The sequence below is a fragment of the Polistes fuscatus genome, unplaced genomic scaffold (assembly GCF_010416935.1).
Source record: "Polistes fuscatus isolate 324 unplaced genomic scaffold, CU_Pfus_HIC Scaffold22, whole genome shotgun sequence".
Lineage (NCBI taxonomy): Eukaryota > Metazoa > Arthropoda > Insecta > Hymenoptera > Vespidae > Polistes > Polistes fuscatus.
In genome coordinates, this window is record NW_025113099.1 from 1,985,232 (window position 1) to 2,012,823 (window position 27,592).

A 27,592-nucleotide genomic window follows, 5' to 3' on the forward strand; every position below is an offset into this window, starting at 1 on the left:
TAGTGGTATCACGATCTCGTATCAGTCGTCAACATGACACGCAACGGAGCATTTTCATGGTTGTCCTCGTCATCCTTTTCGTGTTTTTTGTTTCTCCTTTTTTCAACGTTACCTTCGCATCAAGAGGATCGCACCTCGGTTACTTTTGATTTGAGTCCCATATTGTTTGGGTCATTGGTGAAAGAATCCAAGTCGCATGAGTCGAAGGATAATAAATTGCCAGGGTGCATTGAATGCGGAGAATACAGGTATTCAAGTTACAATTTTTAATGATTTGTATACTTGACATGTTACATTAATACAAATTTAATTTTGAACAAATTGAATCGAATGAAACTGTGTGTGTGTGACATGGTTTATTATTTTGATTCTCATCAGCTATCATTTCGATTGAAATATTCTGTCTGAATGTTAAGATGATATTGTTAAACAATTAATTCATATGATTTGTATACTTGACATGTTACATTAATACAATTATAATTTTGAACAAATTGAATTGAATGAAACTGTGTGTGTGTGACATGGTTTATTATTTTGATTCTCATCTATCATTTCGATTGAAATATTCTGTCTGAATGTTAAGATGATAAAAAGTTCATTCATTCAAATTAAATACGATAATTAAAAATGTAAATGATTGGTAAAATGATTGGTATTATAATAAACTTATGTATAAATATAGATGTCCGGAGAATCCGTCAAAGTGTCTTTTGGGATCCGTATCCGATCCTTGCGGTTGCTGTAAGGCAGGTATATGTGCTCGTCTCGGTGGTGAACCTTGTTGGAATTCGAGTATAACGGAACCATACGCTAATAGTCGTAAAGATGGTCTCTGTGCGAGGAATTATTTTTGCCAATTACGTAACGATCTTCAGAAAGAGGTATAGATTTGAATTTATCGTATAAGATAATTATAATTAATATATATCATTTTAATAATATTTTTCTAAATCCGAAAGAGAAGAGAGAGAGACAAAAAAAGAAAAACAGAAAATAATTAACAAAAAAATAAAAACCACAAGATTGCACGATGTATAAATTCGTATACGATATTATGATTAATATTATTATTATTATAATAATAATGTGTCGTCCTCCTACGTTAATGTTAATTCGACAAACTTAACAGATCCATCGTAGAGCGAGTGAAAGTAATCTCGTCTTGTTTCGTTTCGTAGGCGTCGAATGATAATATCTCGTGCAATCAAATAATCAAGCAGAACGGATATAATTCGATACGATATAAGAGAACTCGCGCAATCAAATAATCAAGTTGATTGGATAGAATGAAAGAGAAATGTATTTTCTTCTTTTTCCTACTCCTTGCATGATTGATTTTTCATATCGAATATATACTTTTGTTTTAAATTGGAATGTGAATGAAAATAAATAAATATCTAACGTAAATATTGCAGATTTAGTTTTTGATTTAGGACGTAGCTGAAACGATCTGTATCTGCATGGAACAGACACCGGCATGTGGTAGCGACCAAGTGACTTACGAAACCCCATGCGCTCTTCACGAGAAAGCCATGAGGCTGAAAAGTCATTTGTCTTTGAAATTACAGCAGCTTGGTCCTTGCCCAACTCGACCGTGGATCGTTTCTTACACGGAACATGTCGTTTCGAATATTGGCCAGCTTGTTCTACTTGCTTGCGAGACTAAAGGTTTCCCTGTGCCTGATATCTTTTGGGAATTTCGTTCCCCTGACGGGAAAAAAGTTTTAAAACTTAAAACAAGTAAGAATTTTCATTCGTTCGATAAATATTCTCGTTTTGTATTTATTCTTTTCTTTTCTTACGAGTTTAACACTAGATTTACGGATAGTTTTGTTTCATTATTTTTCTAATCGCTTACAAACATTGATTGAATTATTTATATTTCGTTAAGTAACTAAAAACCAACACATATGTTGTTTATTAATTTTTTATAATTTTATATATTTAATATTATAGTTATTATTTTTGTATTATAATTTTAAGGATCTATATTAATATTTAAGTTACATATATATGATAAATAAATGTTTGCAATGAGTCAAATTGGCTCATTAAAAAATCCGTAAATCTAGTGTTAAAGATACAACACTGTGTTTATAGATAATTCTTTATATTATCGAATTAATTATCACGAATAATTTTGATTTGAAAGATGAGGAATACGTGATCAGCGTTGAAAAAAATATAGATCCGAAATCTTGGACGAAAACTTCTTGGCTTCAACTACCACGTTTGACTAAAGATCATGTTGGAACGTACTATTGCATGGCAAATAATTCGATAGGAGACGCAGCAGCAACTTCCCAAGTATCGATTGTTTAAAATTATTCCTGATTACATTTCGTAGAAAACCTGAGTTAGATTGTGGTGGAAAATGGAAACTGGATTAGAACGGAATCAAGGGGGAAGAAGGGGAAACATTAATCATCCTCCTCGTCTAGAAGAAAAATCGTTATTACAATAATTATTTTTTCTTCTTCTTTTTCTTTTTCGATCGTACGAATGGGGGTCGAATGAAATGTTTTTAGATATTTAAGAAAAAAGAAAATAATAATAGAATAATATTATTCATATTATTAGAAACATTTACACACCACAACAACAATATGTGTCGCATTTTTCTATATAAACCCGGTTTATTATTTATTTTTATCGGGTTTAAGTAACATACAAATAAATATTATCTAACGTTCCAAATATTTGGAATAATTAACGAAATTGTATCCACGTTATTAAAGATCTTCCATTTCCTAATCAGTTTGATCACCATCCTTCTTGCGAGGGCCTGTACACATTGTTTTCATTCGTAATTTATTTTATTTATTATAAAATTTGGATAAAATCAATCACTTACGGTGGAGTTTCCCAAGTTCCACGATCAACCACCACGGTATCCGGACTTCCTCTGGACAAATAAAAAACTGTAAGTTCGTATCGTGTAAAAATATAATACGATCCTTAAAAAAAAAATATTTCATTAGCTTACTTCTTTTTTTAATAAAACATATCATTATAAATTTAATTAATGTGAATATTAATTTTTCAACGAATGCACTTAGAGACAATTTTCAATGATTCATAGATAATCGTAGAGAAATAGCTCGAGATGATTCTTCCTTTGTCAGATACGTTAAAATTGTTCAATGGTGAAAGTTTACCAAAGCTTAGTCGACAAGCTTCAAACTATTCGTCGATTTTGTTTCATTTGTTAGCGACTTAGGGTGCTTCAGATCGATCAAAAGCTGTAGTTTCGTATTCAACGTGCTACTTGCTTATTCCAACTATGTATATATGTATAAACACACACACACAGACACATAGACAAGAGTAATAAAGAGATCGAATCGAAGGGGGTGGAAATTGGGTCGGAAACGCGGTTGGTGGTGTAATTGTTGTTGTTCGTACGGAAAGAAAAATTTCTATGTAAATAAAATCATATAAAAATAATAAAACTAACGATCTCATCGACAACAAAGATGTATCCTTCTTCGAAAATGACGGTCTTCGATATACCAAAGATAAAATATGAGCAATCGGTGTGCTGATTATCATAATAATTGCACATATCAACGTAGCGAACCAGAACCCGTTCTAAAAACAAAATACATGCATCAATTTCTTATGAATGAAAAATACAAAATACAAAATATTATTCAAAATATAAATAATTTTTGGTTTTGTGTTTACGTACTAGAGGACCTAAAATGTGATTACACAAAAGAAATCTGATTCCTTTGAGTATTTCCCATAATGGTCGACATTTCGAAACACCGCTGTCCATTTCGGAAATCACGTGAGTTCTCCATTGATCGAAATAATTATTTAATCGATTTATAAATGTTTTTCCTTTCTGAAAACAAAAATATATATATGAAATATCGATTAAGAGTATTGACAGAAAAAAAAAGTCATGAAAATCTTATCTACCAATTGAGCTATTTTATCACCCTGATTATCGATGTAATATTGAATCGTTTTTAAATGTGAAATCGATTGATTGATTTGTCGTTGAAATGGTAACAATTGTAATTCCAATACGGCTATTTGATAAATCAAATTATCTTGTATCTTCATCAATGGTTTTATTCTTCTCGATGTTAAATCTCTCATATTGGAAGAAATCATTTGCAAATTTCTCGCAACATTTCTATCGTTGAGTTGACGTGCAATGCTGTCCAATTGATCTGATAGGGCGTTTGGATCTTTGCTTAAAATTGGTCCTTGTATCTGTTCAAATATAAATACGCGTGTGTGTGTGTGTGTGTGTGTGTGTGTATTATTTGATTAGATAAATTAGATTGAATTAAATATCCTTTGATTTATTATAATAAATCATTTATTATAATATATAATTATTATAATATTTATTATAATAAATAATTTATTTATTATAGTAATTTTATTATTTTTTATATAGTATTTTTTATATTATATATTTTTTTTATTATAATAAATTTCATCCAACAAAAAAATATTATTTAATTATATATTATATTATATATTATATATTAATATATATATATTATATTTAATTATATTATATTAATTTAATTTATAAATATATATTACCATAATTCTATGTTCGGTAAGATTTGGTCCGCAAGCGTAAAGAAGATTCTGAAGTCGTTGGTGCAAGTTAGGTGTCAATATTTTTAAACCCTTTAAATCAACTTTTAATTTAGATTTAGCTCTGGACATTCCAGTCCACATCCAATGTTCCGTAAGTTGTTCTAATTGTATCGTACGATCAAGCCTAAACGCAGTATACGCAGCTTCGTTCTTTTCGCACTTTCTAATCGGACGGTACACAGTAAGATAATATTTAATATTTATCTTTTTAGATAAATTTTTATCTTATTCTTCCTATTTTAAGATCACGTGACTTACTCGAACATATCCTTCAAAGGTACGCTCAACCTTTTCCCTAAAAAGGCTCGGGTTTCCAAAACAGCTTCCAATGTACGATATTCAGGATCGTGAAGTGGTCGACAAAGTATCATCTCGATGTGACCAGATAATCCTAAACTTGCTGCGAATATACCCCATAAACCAATCGAAATGAAGCAACTCGTAAACACGGTACTGAAATTACGATAGGAAATTCTTTGATAGATATATATTTTCATTAACGATTCCGATAAGGTTTATTTATCGTTCATATCGTTAATACATTTGACGAGTTTTATCTATTTTTCGTTAATATTCCTTATCTTGATAGATGCGTCATTAGAAAGTTAATTCATTTTTAATGTCAATTTTATCGGTGATAGAAAAGTTTGGACTCTAAAAGCTTCATTACCATATCATTATTTTAATCATTTTCATTATTACGATCATTATGAATTTATCGAATGTAAGAATTTGATATTTCAATTGAATTTGTATTGTTAAAGAATAAATTTAGAATTAATATATTGCATTTTAATGGAATGGAAAACCTTTCCTATGAAATGTGATTATTTTATCTTTTTTATTATATCTATGAGTTTAATGGGGAAAAACTATTCTTTTCTATATTTTTAATTGCATTGAAACGCAAACCTTTAAATATCTCAATTTAAGGTTATATGGAGTTAGGCCACTTTCAAAATAAACGGCTCACATAAATTATTTAATTTTTAAATAAAATTTCGAAAATTTTAATGTAAAACTTACCACAAGAGGGTTGGTCGTACTTTATTCTCGGAGGATTTGCAATGACAACGCAGTGCACCGAGTAATAATAGCCAGACGGGTAAAATGCAGAGGAAAGTACCTGTCCGACAACAAAATCGAAGGACGAGTTATATTATTTTCATCGATTTATTAAACTATGACGTTGTTACATTCGATGCTATTTTTTTTTTTTTTTTTATCGTGAAATTGTTTGACGTTCCGTTTCCGAAAGGAAAAATCATTTCTTTCTTTTCCTTTTTACTTGCGATTCAAGCACATCATTTCACATTGAGAATGAACAATTAAGCTTGCAAGTTTCTCGTTAAACTAGGACGCCCGTTTAAATTCTCTTTGAAGAACGCATGAGTTGTTTTTTAAAAGAATTGTAATTAAACATACCGCGTGTTTAGGTGAAACGTTAGAGAAAAAATTCAATGATTACACTAGAGTGTTTTTTATTTTCTTTTAAGTGAAACTTTTTAGATGAAGGTAACGATACGAAATTTTATGAAAAGAAAGAAAGAAATAATCCACAGTTGATTGACAGTTGAATGGGTTTATAGGAAGATTCTAGTATTAGTATAGGTGTCTGTCTGTCTGTGTGTGTGTATTTTTGTCATGAATAAATAAGAATCAATTAATTAAAAATAATACAAAGTATATATATTTATATTAAATATTAAACAATTTCGATATAATATTTTATTAGATAATAATTTTAGTTTAAACAATCTACTCGTAAGATATTAGTAAAATACATTAGATAGTGTGTTATATCTTAATGGATTATTAATTAATCAAAGAAAGAGTATATTATAATCTAAAAATACATAGAATAAATTCAACGAACCGTTTATTTTGAAATCGAACATTAAACTAATTTATTATCCTCTATAAAAATCTCGACTAAGTTTCTTTTATTGATTTTTATTTATGTATGACTTTCCAAAGTATAAATTCTATTTATTATCGGGAAAGTCATATAAATAAAAATCAAATAAGATAATTTCGATGAATAATTTAATAGTTTATTTTCAAACAAAAATCTTTTTAGGGTGCAGTAATTCTATGCATGAATTCACGTGGATTTTTTTCTTTTTAACAAACGAGTCATTAAAAAATTGTTGTTCTCGTCTCGTGTTCGTCAAATCGAATAATTTTTCTCGTAACAATTTTGATCGTTAATAGAAAAAATAAAAGGGTAAAAAACAACGAATGAAAGATCGAAAGAGAAAATCTATAAAATTGTACGATTGTTAGAAAATGAAATTGAATCTTGCCGAAGTAAGAAGTACAACCCTGCAAACTTTGAACGTCAAGTTTCGTATAAGTCGTTCTTAAGTATGGGATAAATCAGTGTGTATTGGGTTATATTTTGAAGGGTGCTTCAACAGGGAAGAGGAAGTGGGAGTTGGGGGGAGGGGAGGGCGACAGAACTTATTTCTGTGGAATAAAAGATTTAGCTTGTTCGATTCTCAATGTAAGAAACTTTGAAATTGGTTTATACGTCTTAACGTTTGCTACGGGATTTGTCCCATTTTCGACATAGATAGATAAATAGATAGATATAATAGATAAGTATCTAGGATTATTAGGTTGAATTTGATATTTTAGAAAAATAAACAACGAATGACGTCAATTTTACCTAAAGGTACAAGAAAAATTGTTATTTAAATATTATTTTGAAAGAACGAAAGGTACAACCCTTTTTTTTTTCTTTCTTTTCATTTATTTACTTTCGTACCTTCTCATAGATAAATAGAAAATTATAATATACATACAGGGTGTCCTACATAATTTTAGTTACATAAATTTAGTAATTTTAGTTAGATTTTTCAAGTACTTGAGATAACCTGACACAAAAATACTTGAAACAAAAATTGATCTACTTTTGATTGACAATTAATTGCAATAAAAATAAGTTGAATTTTCATCTGATTGAAATATCGTTGCTCGACTAGTCGCGGCACCCACGAATTTATTTGATTATCGTTTTAAAGGATAACAAAATTTCAAAAATTTCTCCCGTTGAAATTGAACGCAATATGAAGGAAGAATAGTTTATATACGTACCTAGACCAACCAACCACCTATTCTGCTCGAATGCTATGACGTAGGGTAGAACATAATCCGCGATACCTTTCGCAGATTTGAGCTGTTTCGAAAATTCCGTGCTGCTCGTTTCCATGATCCTCGTCTTCTGGAAAATCCTGGCACGTGCCACGTTTATCTCCCGACGTATTTCTACGAAACGATAAACAAAATCATTTCATTCTAATTATTTTTTTCTACGATATATACTCTCCTTTTCATTTAAACGCGTACCAGTGGTAATTAAACGTAGCGAGAAATCATTCGTTTCGTAAGTTAAACGCGAATGTTAAAAATTTTCACGAATCGTTAACGATTTACCGTTTCTTCGATGAAAATAAAATAAAATAAAATAAAAAGACAAACAAAATTTTAGCAAACTTTCACCGTAACCCGGAGTTATTCATTAGGGGGATGCATTAATCTTGCTTGAAATATAAAAATAAAAAAATATAAATAACGCGCGACCGAATGAAAATTCATCCTAAATTTTTATTTCTACGTTAGTAACGTTATTAAATTATTATATTTGTTAAATAACATCTTACAAAACAATCTATTTCTATATACTCCCCCTCTTTTTAATGTTTAATTAATGTTTAATTAATGTAATAAAATGTTGTCCTTACAGTTGCCTAAGAAGAGTTATGATTTAAAAATAAAAAAAAAAAAAGAAAAAACTCAAGAAAAATCGATAGACGTGAAATGAAACTAACGATGACTGGTCATGCGATTTTTACTTGAAAACCACCAGCGTAATTCACGGTCTCTCAATAAGAAGAGAAGAGGTGGCCGGTTATTCGGGTAATTTTCTTGGGAAAATCATCTAAGATTTATTAAGACGATCAAGCACAGAAGGTGAATAATAAACGACGAATTACGCCATTCCACGGGCGTAAAGTCATTGTTCTCTTTAGGCAAAGCTCAGGGATGGGAGTGGGGGTGAGGGTGGGGGTGGGGGTGGGGTGGTATGCTCGAGCTGGGTCTACTCACTCTGTTCCTACAACGAGAACATAATGGACCGAGGTCGACCTCAAATATCTCCCCGAACCTTTTTTTTTTTTTTTTCCTTTATCTTTTCCTTTTGTTGATTTTTTTCTTACCCATCATTTTTATCTTCGGGGGTTAATAGAACACGATATGGATTTCGCATTAGATGATGAGGGGTGTCACCGTCACACCACCATCCCCTATTGCCCTCAATTTAACCACGAGAGAGACAGAGAAAGAAGATGGAAAGCAAAGGTCGTTGAATCGAGATTGGACGAGATGGAAAGAAATGAAAGAAGAAGAAGAAGAAGAAGAAGAAGAAGAAGAGTCAGTCAATGTACAGGTCCGAGACACGGTGAGACACGAGCAATCGTCAACATTGTCCACCCATGGCATCAATCACCCATTCCCCCTCCTCCTCCCTCATTGGCCAAGTTTGAACGGATGCCACCATTGGGGTTTGACCGTATACGGTATCTTCGCGAGAAACGAGACGGTGTTTGCTCCTGGCATTTACCACGTTTCGTTCCTCTATCAAAGCTTTTTCTTTTCTCTCTCTTTCTCTTTTTCTTTGTTTTTTTTTGCATCCTTTTTTATCTCTTCCTTTTCCCTACGTTTTCTTCTTCTTCTTCTTTTCCTAGGTTTTATTCCCATTACTGTACAGGAAAGAAACGCCAACGTTAGCTTTTCTTGAAAACGAAATAACGATTGCTCTTCTGGCTTAGAAAGTGGTGTGTTTTATGATCAAATTTACCATAGTTTAAAAAAAGAATAGTTTTTCAAGTTATACTTCTTTTGGCGCGTTGGGGAAAATGTAACGGGGAGTTGATTTTGTTCCGAGCGTCTGGAAAAACGACACCATGTTGGTGTTGAAGTTGTCTTCTCTTCTTCTTCCCCCCCTTTTTTTCTCAAGCGGGTCACCCAATCAAATATTAATCGTACGCAGCGCCGCTTTACTTAAATGATCGAAGCGAGAACTAATGCTGTAACCGCGCCATGACAGTTGACGCGTGAAGTAATTCAATATATCTTTCTTATATTTAGTTATATTAGTTATTTATTATATTTTAGTTATATTTAGTTATATTAGTTATTTATTATATATTAGTTATTTATTTTATTTATATTATATTAGTTATTTTTTTTCTTTGAAGTTTTTTTTGAAGTTATTTTTGAGGTTATTGAGGTTATGTTCGTTTTGGTACGGCAAAGAAGTATTAACTTCTTACGTGCGTACATAAGTACACACACCAGTTTTTTTTTTTTAGTAGAAGAATCCATCGTAATCCTTATTTATTATACCTCAATATAATCCTGCCGAGTTCATTCTGTTTCTTATTTTTTCTTTCTTGCTTTCTTTCGAAGTCAAATATTGTCTATCAGTTCGACTATAATTTGAAACAAAAAATAAAAAAAGAAGAGAAAAACTTTACTGAAATTTTATTTACCGAGAGATCGAAAGAATTTGAAAATATTTTCTTTTACCTGACGATTTTTTTTTTGTCTACAATCTTAAACATATATTATATCATAAAATATGACTTATATATGAGCCGTTTATTTTGAAAGTGGCGCCTAACTCCATATAACCTTAAATTGAGATATTTAAAGGTTTGCGTTTCAATGCAATTCAAAAAATATAATATAAAGAATAACAATGAGTTATGTTGACTTAAGTGTATCCAAAGGTGTTCAATTTACAGTTCCTATTAAAATAATGCCAATTATTATGTGAATAATATGCGTTTTCTTACCAAGAATGGAGTTAGGCCACTTTCAAAATAAACGGCTCATATATTAAATTATTGGAAACGATTGACCTATATACAAAATATATTTCAATTATTATTCAATAACTCGCTTTATCTTTTCCAAAATGATGAACACGGTTCCATTGTATTTTATATTGGTTTATCGGTACGGAAAGGAAAAGCAAAATCTATCGTACTGTAAACAAGATAGGACCCCCCTCCCCTACCCCCTCATCAGTCACGTTGAATTCTCGTCAAGGAAATAGGTTTGATCGTATTCTACCTACGATTTCTCGCATCCAAAGTATTTCTTGCGATGTAATGGGGCACGTAGAGGTACTCCCCTCGTGCTTGACGTCCAACATCCGTGAGATTTTCTTTGCTGTTGCTGCGTAAACGCAAAATACGATCGTCCCTTAATAACTGCAAAAATATTTTACAATTAAAAAGATAACGGTTGATTAAAGCGTATATTAAAATACGAGGTATAATTTATGGGGTAGATTTCTATCGTTACTCGGTCGACCCCCTCCCACCATCCCCCATATAGGATTCGTTTAGTGTGAACTACTGACCCATATAAATTAAAATCACATAATTATATGTACGAATGAATTTTTTTATGGAACTTTACTCGCGTCAAGGATACTTTAACGATAATAATTTAAAAATAAAATATAAAATAAAAATATAAATAAAAATTCAAGGAACTACTGACCCATATAAATAAAAATCCCATAATTATACGTACGAATGAATTTTTTTATGGAACTTTACTCGCGTCAAGGATACTTTAACGATAATAATTTAAAAATAAAATATAAATGATTATTTATAATTATCTATAATTGTACAGATTTTTGTTTTATACAATATTTAAATAAAAATTGAAATAAATTTGTGATTTCTATAATAAAACAATAAGCATTTTTACACTAACATTTTCTATTTCATTTTTGAATTACGATTTTAAAATGGTTCGATACATTTAGGACATTTCGACAAAGACACAATCCTCTTTTCTTTTTTCTCGGCTTAAAAGAATAAGATTCGCTGACCGTCAAAATCCTTTCTTTTCTATCCTTTTTTGTCCTTTCGATAAGCTTCTACTTTCCTTCGGGGAAATAAAATAGAACGACTTTAAACAAATGCGACACCAGTTAATTATTTTTAATAATAAAAAATTTAGTAATCAGTTTTTTTACTCGAATTATGTTAGAAAATATTTATTATTCTATTATTAATATTATTAATATTATTTCGATTATTAATATTATTCTATTTCTATTATTTCTATTATTAATTATATTCTATTTCTATTATTAATATTATTTTTTTTTAAATAGAATATTTTTGTATTCGACGAAGATGATCGTAGTCATGATTTTTTAAACACGATTTAAATAAAATAAAAATAAAAATGAAAATAAAAATATGTCGGTGTTTCGATGGAAAAAAGAAAGGTCACGAAAACGAGAAATGAATTTTCTTTTTTCCGTTTGTGAAAATTTGTAAGAATAATATTTCACAAAAGAATTCAGGTAAAAGAGGACTCAGTTTGTGCAGTTGGTTGTTCTGAAAAGTCTTCCTTACGTTCTTTTAGTCATGCCTGTCCTACGTAGTTAAGCGTTTATCCTATTGTCTCTTTCTATTCCACGTTACCAACTCTAGGGATAAATCCTTTATCCATTTCGGACACCGCCTTTCAGTCTTCCTGATTCTCAATTCGATTTTCTCACGAACACACCAACTACTCTCTCTCTCTTTTTTCTTTTTTTTTCATTTCGTAGATAAAAAGTAGAAAAAAAAGAAAAAAAAAGATAAGGGAATAGTGGACTTTGTAATTGCAACGAATAAAAGATAATCTTCGGATAAGGGAAGTTCATTAAATTCATGAGATAAGAGATTATTGTTTTTTTCTTTTCTTTTTCTTCTTACTTTTTACTTTTTACTTTTTACTTATCTCTCGTAGAAACACTTTTTTTTTCTTCTCTCTCTCATTATTTCTTTTTTCTTTCTTTTTCTTTCCTCTACAAATTAACAGACGTATCGAAAGCGAATCTCGTAGCACTCGAATTCATTTAGAAATGATAGTATATTATTTATTAAATGAACAATGAACATTGTATCAAACCACTATTTCTCTCTTTTATAAGACAACGGGATATTATTTAAATTTCAAGAGAGAGAAAGAAAATCTCATTGAATTATTCAATAAACGGACTAACGAACTAACGAATTAATCAAATTATTTATTAACTTTTCTTTTGAAGATTTTAATAAGACTGAAACACGTATCCTTATCGATGTATTTTTCATTTCTTCGATTACAAAGGGTAAATATTTTTTTTTTTATTATGCACGAGAACTAAGACGTGTACCGGGTTAAACAATTTCTATTTCTACGAATGTATATCATTCATATATCGAAAGGATTAATAAAAGATTGAAAAAATGTTATTTACTTGTTCCATATGCAGAGTGAAACGTAAGCCAGATGGATCAATGACAGAACAGACACTCGAATTCATTTAGAAATGATAGTATATTATTTATCAAATGAACAATTAATTTTGTATCAAACCACTGTTTCTCTCTTTTATAAGACAACGGAATATTATTTAAATTTCAAGAGAGAGAAAGAAAATCTCATTGAATTATTCAATAAATGGACTAACGAACTAACGAATTAATCAAATTATTTATTAACTTTTCTTTTGAAGATTTTAATAAGACTGAAACACGTATCCTTATCGATGTATTTTTCATTTTTTCGATTACAAAGGGTAAATATTTTCTTTTTTATTATGCACGAGAACTAAGACGTGTACCGGGTTAAACAATTTCTATTTCTAGGAATGTATATCATTCATATATCGGAAGGATTAATAAAAGATTGAAAAATGTTATTACTTGTTTCATATGCAGAGTGAAACGTAAGCCAGATGTATCAATGACAGAACAGACACTCGAATTCATTTAGAAATGATAGTATATTATTTATTAAATGAACAATTAATTTTGTATCAAACCACTATTTCTCTCTTTTATAAGACAACGGAATATTATTTAAATTTCAAGAGAGAGAAAGAAAATCTCATTGAATTATTCAATAAACGGACTAACGAACTAACGAATTAATCAAATTATTTATTAACTTTTCTTTTGAAGATTTTAATAAGACCGAAACACGTATCCTTATCGATGTATTTTTCATTTCTTCGATTACAAAGGGTAAATATTTTCTTTTTTATTATGCACGAGAACTAAGACGTGTACCGGGTTAAACAATTTCTATTTCTACGAATGTATATCATTCATATATCGGAAGGATTAATAAAAGATTGAAAAATGTTATTTACTTGTTCCATATGCAGAGTGAAACGTAAGCCAGATGGATCAATGACAGAACAGACACTCGAATTCATTTAGAAATGATAGTATATTATTTATTAAATGAACAATTAACTTTGTATCAAACCACTATTTCTCTCTTTTATAAGACAACGGAATATTATTTAAATTTCAAGAGAGAGAAAGAAAATCTCATTGAATTATTCAATAAACGGACTAACGAACTAACGAATTAATCAAATTATTTATTAACTTTTCTTTTGAAGATTTTAATAAGACCGAAACACGTATCCTTATCGATGTATTTTTCATTTCTTCGATTACAAAGGGTAAATATTTTCTTTTTTATTATGCACGAGAACTAAGACGTGTACCGGGTTAAACAATTTCTATTTCTACGAATGTATATCATTCATATATCGAAAGGATTAATAAAAGATTGAAAAATGTTATTTACTTGTTCCATATGCAGAGTGAAACGTAAGCCAGATGGATCAATGACAGAACAGACACTCGAATTCATTTAGAAATGATAGTATATTATTTATCAAATGAACAATTAATTTTGTATCAAACCACTGTTTCTCTCTTTATAAGACAACGGAATATTATTTAAATTTCAAGAGAGAGAAAGAAAATCTCATTGAATTATTCAATAAATGGACTAACGAACTAACGAATTAATCAAATTATTTATTAACTTTTCTTTTGAAGATTTTAATAAGACTGAAACACGTATCCTTATCGATGTATTTTTCATTTTTTCGATTACAAAGGGTAAATATTTTCTTTTTTATTATGCACGAGAACTAAGACGTGTACCGGGTTAAACAATTTCTATTTCTAGGAATGTATATCATTCGTATATCGGAAGGATTAATAAAAGATTGAAAAAATGTTATTTACTTGTTCCATATGCAGAGTGAAACGTAAGCCAGATGGATCAATGACAGAACAGACACTCGAATTCATTTAGAAATGACTGTATATTATTTATTAAATGAACAATTAACTTTGTATCAAACCACTATTTCTCTCTTTTATAAGACAACGGGATATTATTTAAATTTCAAGAGAGAGAAAGAAAATCTCATTGAATTATTCAATAAATGGACAAACGAACTAACGGATTAATCAAATTATTTATTAACTTTTCTTTTGAAGATTTTAATAAGACCGAAACACGTATCCTTATCGATGTATTTTTCAATTCTTCGATTACAAAGGGTAAATATTTTCTTTTTTATTATGCACGAGAACTAAGACGTGTATCGGGTTAAACAATTTCTATTTCTACGAATGTATATCATTCATATATCGGAAGGATTAATAAAAGATTGAAAAATGTTATTTACTTGTTCCATATGCAGAGTGAAACGTAAGCCAGATGGATCAATGACAGAACAGAGAGGACGATCCTGTGCAGAACACGTTCTGATTGCACTTTCTAAATCTCGTTTAATCACATCGGTTTCTTGATTCAATTGTGCACCGAGATCTCGTGCTTTTTCTGCTTCTTTCAATAAAGATTCAGCTCTGTTCGATAGTTCTTGACTTGCTGAAACAATTGCATCGAATTTTATTCAACGAATTAAAATCATCGACACTTACTCATACGTTTTAGAACACATGTTTGCGAAAGAGAAGAAGAAGTTGAATGAAAATCATCGATTTGATGAATAATTTAACGAATATTTTTAGTACATTTTTATCATTGTTTGATACTTTGAGTTTTTTATATTGGAATTTTGGATCTTTTGATACTTTGTGAAGAATCAACTTATTGTATAAACGGGTCTAATTAAAATAGAGAAAAACATTGTTGCCTTGGGCAGTGTTTTAGCCCGGTCTGGATCGTTGCATCCATTCAAGGAAATATTTGCAAAGTCAACGTTGATATCGTTAATGAAAATATCGTTATCATAATTAAAAAGTACATCATTGTGTAAGAACGTTGAGAATTTAATTACCTTTCTTCTCTTTCCCTTGATCTTCGTATATACTCGGGCGAATGAAATTTTCGTGAAAATTAAAGCATCCGCGAGAAAATTGTGCCAGGTATATATATACCATAGTCTCTGGCTATTTTTCATTGGTTAAATACAACAAATTATATGGAAAATAAATAACTAATTAGGATCGACGAAAACATGGAGACTTTTTTCAATTTTTAAATATTACATACACGCGTACATTCTGAATTTATTCTACAAATTTACAATAATATTTACAAATAATAATTTAATTATCTACGAATAATCATTTAATTATCTATAATTTAATATTCTACAAATTTATAATAATATAATTAAACAAAGTAGAAAATTGTTTCTATCGATTCTGAGAATAATTTATTTATATAAAAAAGAAATAAAAAAAGATATAAATTGTTAATAATTAATGTAAAACAAGGAGATATTTATATGTAAAGATACATGTTCATGTAAGACTTTAAACGTAGGAAGCGTAGTTCTGGTAACACGTTCTAATTTAGTTAGTAATACAGTTAGTAATTCGGTACTGTGACTAAGTGACACTTTAAGTCGAGAAGGTCACTTAACGTTCCGGAGTTCTCTCTTCAAGACCAGCCTTGCAAGCTTCTCGTACCACCTTAACCAACCACGTTGTGACGAAACGTGTGTCTTTTGCACAACCCTGTCGTTTACATTTTCACCATGTTCGCGCGTTCACGAAATACATTTATAAGTGTATAATATATATATATATATATATACATATATAATACATACACAGATGATGCATGCAATGTGTTATGGTTAATCGTTTGAAAATAACGTCAAATTTATGCATTTCAATTATGTCAGCCAATCAAAATGTTCCTACAAAATAAATTACAAATCACGGTAAACTTTTGTATCACAAATCACGTAACTCGTTTAAATGAATTCATTTTTTGAAGTTAAGTTAAATAATATAAATGTTTACGGTAATTTTCATTCGATTTAACAATGATTATCGTGAAAAGTAATTAAAAATTATACTAATATGATTTATATTTTTTAAGAATGTTTTTGTAGACGTAGAATAGGGGAAGGGTGGGGGTGGTTTAGTGCATCGTTATTAACTAACAATAAGTCTAGTTCATATGTACAGTTTAGTTTCTTGCATTCATATGCACGTGGTCAGTGCTTGAATTAAAGCTATGGTTCGGTTTCGAATTAGCATGGTAACGACGTTAAAAGGGCTTCCTGTTCCAAGTTATGGAGATAAATCATTCATTAGGAATTGGCATCTCTATGGGAAGGTGTTGGTATATGTTATAATTAGAGATACCACTGTATATCGCATGTAGATATTTCATGTGCATTACGGGTATGCCTAGTTTATAGAATTTTGGATTAATATGAATATTAATAATAAAAGTAATAATGATCGATTTAAACTAGAGTGTCAGTTATTTCAATCTTTTAATAAATGTAATATTTATTTAATTTTAATATATATATATATATAAAACGTGATAACATTTAAAGCTTCAGTCATATTGTTTAAAACTTTTACCTACGTTGTTAAAACTATTTAGCATTTTTTATTTAAATACTAATTTATAAATATATAAAATATATTATTTATATAAAATAAAATAAAATATATTGTTAATAATAAAATATTAAATATTGTTAAATTCAAAATAAATTGCATGCAATGTGTTGAAGATAAAAATCTTGTCAAGATGTGATATATTTTCGTGTTCGTACGCAAACACACACACACATACATATATATAAAACATAAATATCTACGTGTAAGGGTTATTAATATTCGTCGAATAATTTCGATTCTCGGGTAGGGTTTTACTTGATGCATGAAGCAATAAGTAAACGACTATGTCGTTTCTACGTATACGAGAACATTCGTTGTATAAATTAATATACCGTATTTCCTTGGGCTTGTATAGAAACGTAGTACATACTTACATACATATATCTATGTATATAATACATGTGTCTATTGTAGAACTATGAATATGCAAACATTTTAGTGCTGTTCTGTCTTTCAACTTTGTTGAACATATACACTTCTCTTATGTATCATATATTCTCCTATATAAGTATATATGTATGTAAGTATATATGTATTTATACTATGAACACTCTAACACACAAGCTAATGCCAATTATTCTTTGAGGATAAGCTTCTTCTCGAATGGAAAGACGTTTTGAAAGATGAAACTCGAGACAGATTGTTGGTATTATGTTTTACTCTTAGATTTACGAGAGGATTGGTCTTCTATTACTAGCTTTATTAATATAAACAAAAAATCAAATAAATAGAAATATTTATTTTATTTTTAATATATATATATATATATGAGCCGTTTATTTTGAAAGTGGCCTAACTCCATTTTTCATTTTTTTCCGGTTACCCACGGTAACATGTACAGCTTCAAATTATCTATCAATAAAGCATTTAAGATTTTTTATATTCCGAGTAAATACGGTCATTCTGGACACATAAGTTTTCAGAGTTAGTTGAATCACTGAACCGTTTATTTTGAAAGTGGCCTAACTCCATTAGGAGTAGAGATTTTGGAGTGGTAGAAATGGCATTAAAAAAAAATAATTTACTGTTTGTCCCCCGAGAGTATTACAATATTATCAAAAAGTGTCGGAAAGGTAATAACTTTATTGTACATGAAATGAGACAAGAAGATTTTGTATCAACAAAATTATTAGAAGACGCAATTTTTAAAAGGGTCAAGAATTCTAACGGAGAACCAATAAACTGGTTAAAAATATGTTGGATGCGTTTTGTCAAAAATGAATAAGATTTTCTATAAGACATCAACGAATGAGAACGAAAATTTGAAAGTCCTGAATTTAATACCACGTCGGGGTAGACCAAGAAAGTTCGAAAATATTGTATTGACACCACTGTATAAAAATATAAGACAAATTACAACCGCAAAATTCAAGGACATAATTGACTTATTACGATATATACCACCGGAACATCATGATTTCTTTAAATCCCTTTCACATACACAAAATGTAGATGAGTAGAAAATTGTTTTGTAATTTATGTTTGTACAAAATATTTTGAATCGCATAATTTATGTTTTTAAAGTGTTACAAAGATATGTAAAATAAAATAAGTATTGTTTTTTCGCAATTTGAAGCATCTTAAATTATGTTGAATGGACTTCGGTTCCTTCAAATTTTATAACGAATCTGGTTGTTAATTTTGAAAGTGGCCCAACTCCATTCTTGGTAAGAAAACGCATATTATTCACTTAATAATTGCCATTATTTTAATAGAAACTGTAAATTGAACACCTTTAGATACACTTAAGCAACATAACTCATTGTTATTCTTTACGTATATTTTGAATTGCATTGAAACGCAAACCTTTAAATATCTCAATTTAAGGTTATATGGAGTTAGGCCACTTTCAAAATAAACGGCTCATATATATTTTTAAATATATTTTTTAATATATATTTTTTAATATAATGTAAGGAAGAATAACGTAAATATCTTGAAAAATAATCATAGATTAATTTTTCGAAGTCAATTAAAAAAAATACATATTGTTATTATTTTGTAATCATTGCATTTACCATTTGCTAGATCCATGAGTGCATCCAATGCAACGTCAAGGCCTGTTTCAGATGCGAGTTCTCCTTGCACTGGTTTGCCAAGCAATTCTTCCACGTCTTTAACAATTAAAAAGTCAAAAATAATTGATAATTATGATGTTATTTTTTGGTTGATATAATTAATCATATTTCATATTACTGATCATGTTTCTTTCATCGATGAAGGATATTTAAAAAAGAAATAATGTCGATCCTTTCGTGACGTGCATTCAAATTACCAATCTAAGGTATTATACTACGATAATAATCATTAATCATATCTTTCCCATCTCGTGGATCTGATAATTTATGTATCCTCATAACTATTACTCGTTATCTCTAACTGATAGGAATTCCAAATGGTTGGTCCACCTTCTCACAGTAACAATTTAATATTTCCTGAGAATTTTGAGCCTTTGTGTTCATTGATAATTTAATTAACACTTATGAATTAAATGCAATATTTAAATTCGAGATTAATAAAATGTGTATTAAATATTGATTTATTTGTTTATAAATTTCTGTGAAAATACGAGAAGAAAAAATGTCATATTTCACGTTGCGAAGTGTAAGTGTAACACGAAAAATAAAAAATGGAAAATGCATGAAATAATTGGTAACGTGAAGTAATTGAAGAATAAAGGAAAAATATTCCAAATAATGTTAATTTTTGGTGTTGAAGTATACTAAAAGAAAAATAGAAGACCTAGATTGTTATACAGTGTTAAAACACTTACACTGTATACTTACTTACTTATATACAAAATATTGCATATATTCGTACTAGAATCTTGATAATAATTGGTAACGTGAAGAAATTGAAGAATAAAAGAAAAATATTCCAAATAATGTTAATTTTTGGTGTTGAAGTATACCAAAAAATAAAATAGAAGACCTAGATTGTTATACAGTGTTAAAACACTTGCACTGTATACTTGCTTACTTATATACAAAATATTGCATATATTCGTGCTAGAATCTTGATATATCTATCTTATGGAGATGGAAAATCGAAAGTCAATGACAGTGTAGGGTGCATAAGGGCTTTGTAGCAAACGCCGTAGGTAATGTCGGCGGCTGCATTATGCTAACGATCGCAATTTGCGTTCGGGTTGTTAACGTACCCGTCGATGGACCTATTACACGACGATTACAGACTGTCGATAGCTTTCATTAGACGTCTATGCGTTTCTACTCTCGATGGATGTTCATTAGAAGATAGGGTTCCTACCTACAATGCTCTGATAATCCTTCGATGCAAGCAAAATGCTGTATATCGACTTCAACTCGAACTTCGGATTATGACCTCCTAGTTTGGATCATGTTAAATCCATACTCTGTTAATTGCTTACTCATTTACATTGTCATTTCATTATTAGTAATATTTGAGTGTATTTCGTTATTGTCTTTTGTTAGATTGTTTTATTTTATTTTAAAACCCTTTTGTTTTTTATTTTAATATAGTCTTATGTTTGATTATGTGGGTTATTGTATTTTTTGTTTAAATTTTATTTTATATTTACATATAGTAATTTTTTTTTTATTTCAGTATGTTCTAATGTTTGATTATGGATTATTGTATTTTTTATTTAAATTTTATTTTACATTTACATATAGTAATTTTTTTTTTTATTTCAATATGTTCTAATGTTTGATTATGTGGATTATTGTATTTAATTTTTATTTTATATATATTTTTATTTTATATATATTTAATTTTTATTTTACGTCATTTACATATAATAATTTTTTAATCAGGTTTATTCTATTTAATTTCTTATGGATTGATACATTATATTATACTTATTGTTTTATTTTAATTTGATTTACAATTACGATTTACGTAAGTTTTTTATTTAAACTTATTTATCTGTAATATTCTTAACATTTTAATTACTTTTGTTTAAGGGAAAATGTTTAGAGAAAGGAGTGATCTTAGGTGATTCCATTAAAACTCTATTAAAAGTAGTTTTGGGTTCTCTCTGCTTCTTTTTGTCTGTGTTTCTCTCGTGGTTCGCTTCTAGTAGAATATTAGCCAGTGGAAAACAAGCTAGCCAGATCGGAACAAAATTAAAAATTCTATCTCATCGAAGCCACTGGGAGGACGAGTTTTGGAAAACAAACTCAAAATTAGTTTCGGTGTTATTAGCGTTACAGTTTTATCCTGTAATCATTGTACAATTAAAAGCAGGTATTGAAAAGATACTTTGGAGTTGAATTTTCGAAAAAGTAATGTACCGTAATAAATGTTCCATTAAAACTTGACTAATTGATATTTTAAACGTAAATAAATTTCGATCTTATAATTTAATGTGTTCACGTTTTATGTGAGATTTTCAATCAAATTTTGTACGACGGATACGAAGAAAAAGTTTAAATGTCTATAAAATAAAAAACTATCGTTAATTATAATTATTTACAATTAAACATAATATATATAAAAATCATTTTAATTGTTTAAAACTTGTGTAGTAGATTTTCGGACTCTGTTTGAAATCGTACGGTTTTCCGTGTCGTAGAAAAACTCGAAGAATCGGAAACGTGCGTTAGGATCGTTAGGATAGCGGAAGCTTTCAAAGAACCAGGATTTAAAGGAAAAAAAAGGAAGAAAAAGGATAGTAAAATAAAAGTAAATAATAGAAAGAAATAGGTAAGTAAGAAAATCTATTGGAGGTACGTGCCTTTCGAAAAATCTCTTGACCTTTTTCTACCTTTTTCTACCTTTCGGAAAGAAAGGAAAAAGGTAAACAAGATTTAATCTTTCCTTACAAAATTATTCAAGGGAAAAAAAATTCAGAGACACATGAGCAAATAGAAAAATGAATAGAAGGGAAATTTTTTTAAATGGAATTCATTTCTTGTATTTCTTTTATAGTAAAACTCTATTGTAAATCAACGGTTTCGTTTCTATTTAAAAGTCCTCGATTTAAATGGATGAATGAATGGTTGGGAAAAAATTGGTGTTAGTAAAACAAGTTTGCTGTTGATTTCAGAAAGGACCTTTTTGGTAGGGTTGAATAGGTATGAGAAATGACTAGAATTCGTAAAAGGGAAAGTTAAAAGACACGATAGAACCTTCAGTATTCGAATTAAAAGAATACAATTTTCGTTTAAATAGAATATTATTTTAAATGCAATGTTATATTCAAATAATACTAGAAGTTCAAATTCTATTTATTTTTTAATTCTAATATTAGATATTTCTATTACTTACTGTCTAAATCAGCAAGTATGGCTTCGCTCGCAACATCGAGACTTCTCGTGAGACATTTTCTCAATTGTGTTGTCGTATCTTGATGATAGTCGTCGAGATCCCGTAATGCAGTTTCCACGACCACGGGAACCTTCTCGATTCCAGTTCTCGCGTATTCGTTGCAAACCATCATGGTGACCATGCACGAGCTACGAAAATTGTATCGAAGATTGTATCGTTCGATGGAGAATCGTTATGGGCCTATCCAATGTGTAACACGAGTTTGCTACAGGTAAATTGTTTCTTGTTTCTACTTTCCTTTATTCCCCTTTCTTCCCACCCTCTCTCATTCTTTCTTTCTCTTTCCCTTTATTTCTCTCTCATTTTCCCCTACGTTTTTTTTTCAAGCCCGTAGTTTCTTTCGTAAGAACAAAATTGAATGTTCTGTAAGAAAACTTGGTTAAATCTAAAACTTTCCTACCAAGAGCTACCATATACACTCCCCTATCGTCTTTGCGCAACCCTAAAATTGATTCGCGTAATTTGTTCACCGTATATAACACCATAGGTAACTGTCGATAGGTCTTTTCTTTTTCTTCTCCTCTTGTTTCGTTAGAAACATCGATAAAATCAAATTCTAATGTATTTTGCATCGTTCCCTTCTTCGAAAATTTACCATGGATAATGTTTTATATTTTATGTTAATTAAATACCATTCAAATATCATTAAATACTATCATTTTGTTTTTTAACCTTTCTCTATAAATTATATGTAGGATTCGTGAAAAAATTGGAAATTTTTTTGTTGAACTGACTGCATCGGGACTCGAACCCGGATTTTTTGCTTTCGACTGTTTCTTTAATCATTGAGCGAGTGCCTTTAACCATTGAGCTATCCAGGGCCCACCGTCCAATCTCCTCATGAACGCTTACTTAAGTGTTTGGCCTCGAGGTGCTTGCATCCCACATATATATATAAAATTTATTAAATAATATATATATATATAAAATTATATAATAATATATATAATAAAAATATAATAATATATATATATATATATATAAAATTGATTAAAAAACCAAAGGGGGTTGAAAATATTTCACAAAAGATCTAATACACGTGTCTAGTTTTTTGATTAATCGTTCACATTATAATTATACTCTACGTGAAGAGAGATAGAGAGTAGCGAAATGGTGGTGGAGGTGAATGAAGAGGGGAGGAGTGGGTGGTGGTGTAGAGGATAGAATAGATGCAAATGGATGGAATTGATTTGAATCCATTCTTCTTCATTGATTACAGATTTTCTGAGAGAATGGAGAGAAATTCGTTTCCATTGAGGACGACGAACCCTCTCTCTCTCTCTCTTTCTTTCTTTCTCTCTCATTCACTATCCTTCGTAAAATATCTTTAAAATGAATATGGTACCTTCGACTTACCCGAGTAGGAAGACAAAAGCTGCCAGAAGAAACGCAAGGACTTCCGGATACCGGCAGGGTTTGTAATCCTCTCTAATTGGACGGCAAGCAAGCCAGAATTCTGTGCCAGGTACTATGCAGGCCATGATGCAGCAGACACCGATTGTCGCTAAAAATATTGCCTCGACGTGCATCGACTGTAATCATCATCAAAATCATCATTTACGTACTAACATCAAGAAAATCCCATAAAAACGATTACTTTCTCTCTCTTTCTCTCTCTTTTTATTTTTCTTTATTTCTTTCTCTTCGCGAGAATGACTTTGACGATCGACCAAATTGCTTTTCGTTCTTGGAATGACATGGTTTACGCGAATTTTCAACTATTTCTATCTCTCTCTCTCTCTCTCTCTCTTACTCTTACACTTATTCTATTTTCCTCTCTTTCTACATGACATTCTCACTAATATATTTGACGAGACATATTTCATATACCAGAGTGATCTACTTACTTCCGATATTAATTTTGAAGTGGTAATACGGTTCTCCATAGTTTCTACCAATAAACCTGTGGAGATATAATGTAACATTTAATTGAATTATTGATTTGAAATTTTATTCATTTTTTTTTATACTTATAATTTAGTAAAGGGTTTTTGCAATTCGTTGCTCGAAATATTATGTTCGGTTTAAAATTCTTCTAAAATATTTCATAGTTGTATAATAATAAATTGTTTTATTTTTATCTAAGATCAATGATTTCTATAATTTGTATTCATTTTAGAAAAGATATAAAAAAGAAGGTGAATCACAGATTAATAGGATTGCATTGGAAATATAGTAAAAGTAATATACAATGTATTAAACATTTATGATAAAAGTATATAAACAAATATAATTGTTGTTTAATTTATATAAGATTGAATAATATCATGTTTATAAATTTTTGTCCACGTTATAAATAATTAAATATTGAAAATATTATAAAATTATTATAAATTAATATTATTATTAAAATATTAATATTATTGTTCGAAAGTAATGAAATTTTGAAAGAACGTTATTTTTTGTACACATTGATAGAAAATAGTATAAGGAAAGTATTATTATTTTCTGTGTGGATGATCGATATTCATAATTTTCCCATAAAGCAACAACCGAGAACGCGTACGACGAGCGAATATAATTGCAAACGAACCGCAATAGTGGGAGATACGACTGCATTTCGAATTTATTTATCGAGTCATCTGTATGCATGCACTATACGCGCTTTCCGTAATGGAACGTTGGGAGAGAGAGAGAATTAAAGCGACGATCAAGGGAAGCCCACGGTAAAACATCTCTCTCTCTCTCTCTCACTCTCTCTATTTCTGTTATTCATCAGTAAGATTCAGCTTTGAAATGAAAATATTACGAGATGTAATTTCTAGAAGAAAATAGACAGCTTAGAGTGAGTATTATTTTCGATTTTTTTTGCTAAACGCATACAAACACGTGTGTGTGCGTTTCTATAAACATTTCTTTTTTTTTTTATACCTTAAATATCAAACGAATGAAGTATTCTCGAAGTATTTTCCTTATTTTATGTCATACGAATGAAATTGAATTTCTTTTTTTTATGCTTGTTTTTATGAACATACAAGGGGATTATTTAAACAACATAAAAAAAGGTAATATTTTTATAAATGATATTCGTTTACCGATCGGTACGTCGTACGGATGAACGAGATCGAGAAAACTTCGTAGAAAATTAAATAGGAAGGGTGCATCTTCCTCGAGACGTAAAGTTGTCATCTTGAAATCACCCTCCGATATTGTTTTAGGAAAATTTAGTTTCGGTGCTTGTTCCTCCCAATCCTTTGCGATCGACGGTGTCCACAAATGTGAAACGTTTGTATTATTTTTAACATTGTCTTCCGTATAAACATCCATCGTAGCGTACGATTGTTCGCGTCGATTTTCATTAACAATGTTTAAAGCAACGTTGTTGTTATTAATCGTACAATTATCATCGTTATTATCGATTTCTACGATCATCGTACAATCATCCTCCGCGTGAACAATCGTGATCGCGATGACAACGAGAAAGATTCCTGAAATAAATATTTATTTTAATTATATTATAATAATTATATAAATCTTACATTTTATTTTTGATTATTTCGTTAATAAATAAATAATTGAAAAATTTGATTGAAATATTTCGTCCACGAATAGGAAAAACTCGCTGTTTGTTTTATTTTCGATCATATTTCATTTTGCAACAATTCACACATATTTTTAAACAAAATATTCGCGTCATATTTAATTTTAAAATATTTTAATAATTATATAAATATATTAATAATAAAATATTAATAATAAAATATAATAAAATATAATAAAATAATAAAAATAATAAAATATATTAATAATTATAAATAATTTATTTATTTGTTACGTTTAAAATAACGTTCATACTTTTTCTTTCGCGTTATATTCGAAAAAATATTTAAAAAGAATAATTTTCAAAGGCAAAGAAAAAATAAAGGATCGAACTGATCGAGGAAAAATAAACACCAATGACGCGAGATCAAACCACCACCCCCACCACCCCCACCACCCCCACCACCACCATTACCACCCCCACCGAAATAGTTCTTCCCGTATTTGTTTGTTTCCTTTTTCTTTTATATTTCCTCGAAGAACGATGAAAGTTTCTCTGTCCTTATCGTATTCCTCCCACCCCCCTTCCCACCCCCATATTTCTCTTCCTCCCGTTGATTTTGTTTTCATCGCGAGTCTCCCCCGACGTATCCTTCGCGAAAATTGAATTTGTCCACGGTTTGCGAATGAACGGGGGGAAAAGAAAAGGGGGAACTTTAAAGAAACGTATAAATGGGTAAAAGTACTGTCAAAAACGAGATGAAAAGAGAAAGAAATAAAGGAAGAATCTAAAAACTGACAAAACTAAGACTTTATTTTCGTATGCGAGAGAATTTGACGACGTGTCACGTTTGTCTAAAGTGAAAAGGAAAATGCAGACCGAAAGGGCTAGGTTTATTTTTCAATTTATTTTTCAGGAATTTGCGATACCATTGAGAACAATTGAAAACAAGTGGAAAAATATAGAAAAGGTATGGTAAACGAGAAATATATTACGTGCCATGGATCAGGGCCATTTTCTGTTCGGACGTTTGCCTTCTCGCATGAGAGAGAGAGAGAGAGAGAGATATAAAAAAAGAATATTAGAAAAAGAAAGAAACGAGGCAATACGATGTTGCCGTACAACCGCCACGAGCTGACTGTCGTTTTACAGAATTCGTGCAGAGGCTTCCCCAGGAAGCCTCTCAAATTCTCTCTCTCGATGTTGTCGAACTCTTGGCTTGGATCGAAATGAAGTGAAAGAAAGAGAGAGAAAGAAAGAAGAAGAGGACAAAAAAGTGATATATATGAATACACAGATACACACACGAGTATATTCCTATACACGTGAAAACATATTAGTGGTGCGAAACTGAGAGTGGGTGAATAAGTAGGGGGTGTAACGGGGGTGGGGG

The 27,592-nt window shown here is 29.9% G+C and overlaps 2 protein-coding genes across 3 annotated transcripts; one reads left to right on the top strand and one right to left on the bottom strand.

Annotated features, from left to right (window-relative positions):
• Positions 1-2,757, top strand: LOC122518059 (insulin-like growth factor-binding protein-related protein 1). 2 transcript variants are annotated; one of them, XM_043636732.1, is made up of 4 exons: positions 1-248; positions 686-884; positions 1,437-1,743; positions 2,156-2,757. In XM_043636732.1, the coding sequence occupies exons 1-4, from the start codon at positions 34-36 to the stop codon at positions 2,323-2,325; spliced, it is 891 nt and encodes a 296-aa protein (XP_043492667.1). In that variant the 5' UTR covers positions 1-33; the 3' UTR covers positions 2,326-2,757. The 2 variants fall into 2 exon arrangements, with proteins under 2 accessions (XP_043492667.1, XP_043492668.1); XM_043636733.1 differs by having other exon boundaries at positions 1,572-1,743.
• On the bottom strand, positions 2,668-27,315 carry LOC122518058 (prominin-1-A). The gene is made up of 17 exons (XM_043636731.1): positions 27,199-27,315; positions 25,754-26,146; positions 24,566-24,621; positions 24,075-24,250; positions 22,659-22,846; positions 19,427-19,522; positions 15,200-15,402; positions 10,778-10,913; positions 7,732-7,902; positions 5,659-5,758; positions 4,891-5,085; positions 4,573-4,795; positions 3,931-4,230; positions 3,695-3,853; positions 3,461-3,594; positions 2,858-2,908; positions 2,668-2,788 (listed from the first exon to the last, which is right to left on the bottom strand). The coding sequence occupies exons 1-17, from the start codon at positions 27,212-27,214 to the stop codon at positions 2,767-2,769; spliced, it is 2,619 nt and encodes an 872-aa protein (XP_043492666.1). The 5' UTR covers positions 27,215-27,315; the 3' UTR covers positions 2,668-2,766.
• Positions 27,316-27,592: the final 277 nt, after the last annotated feature.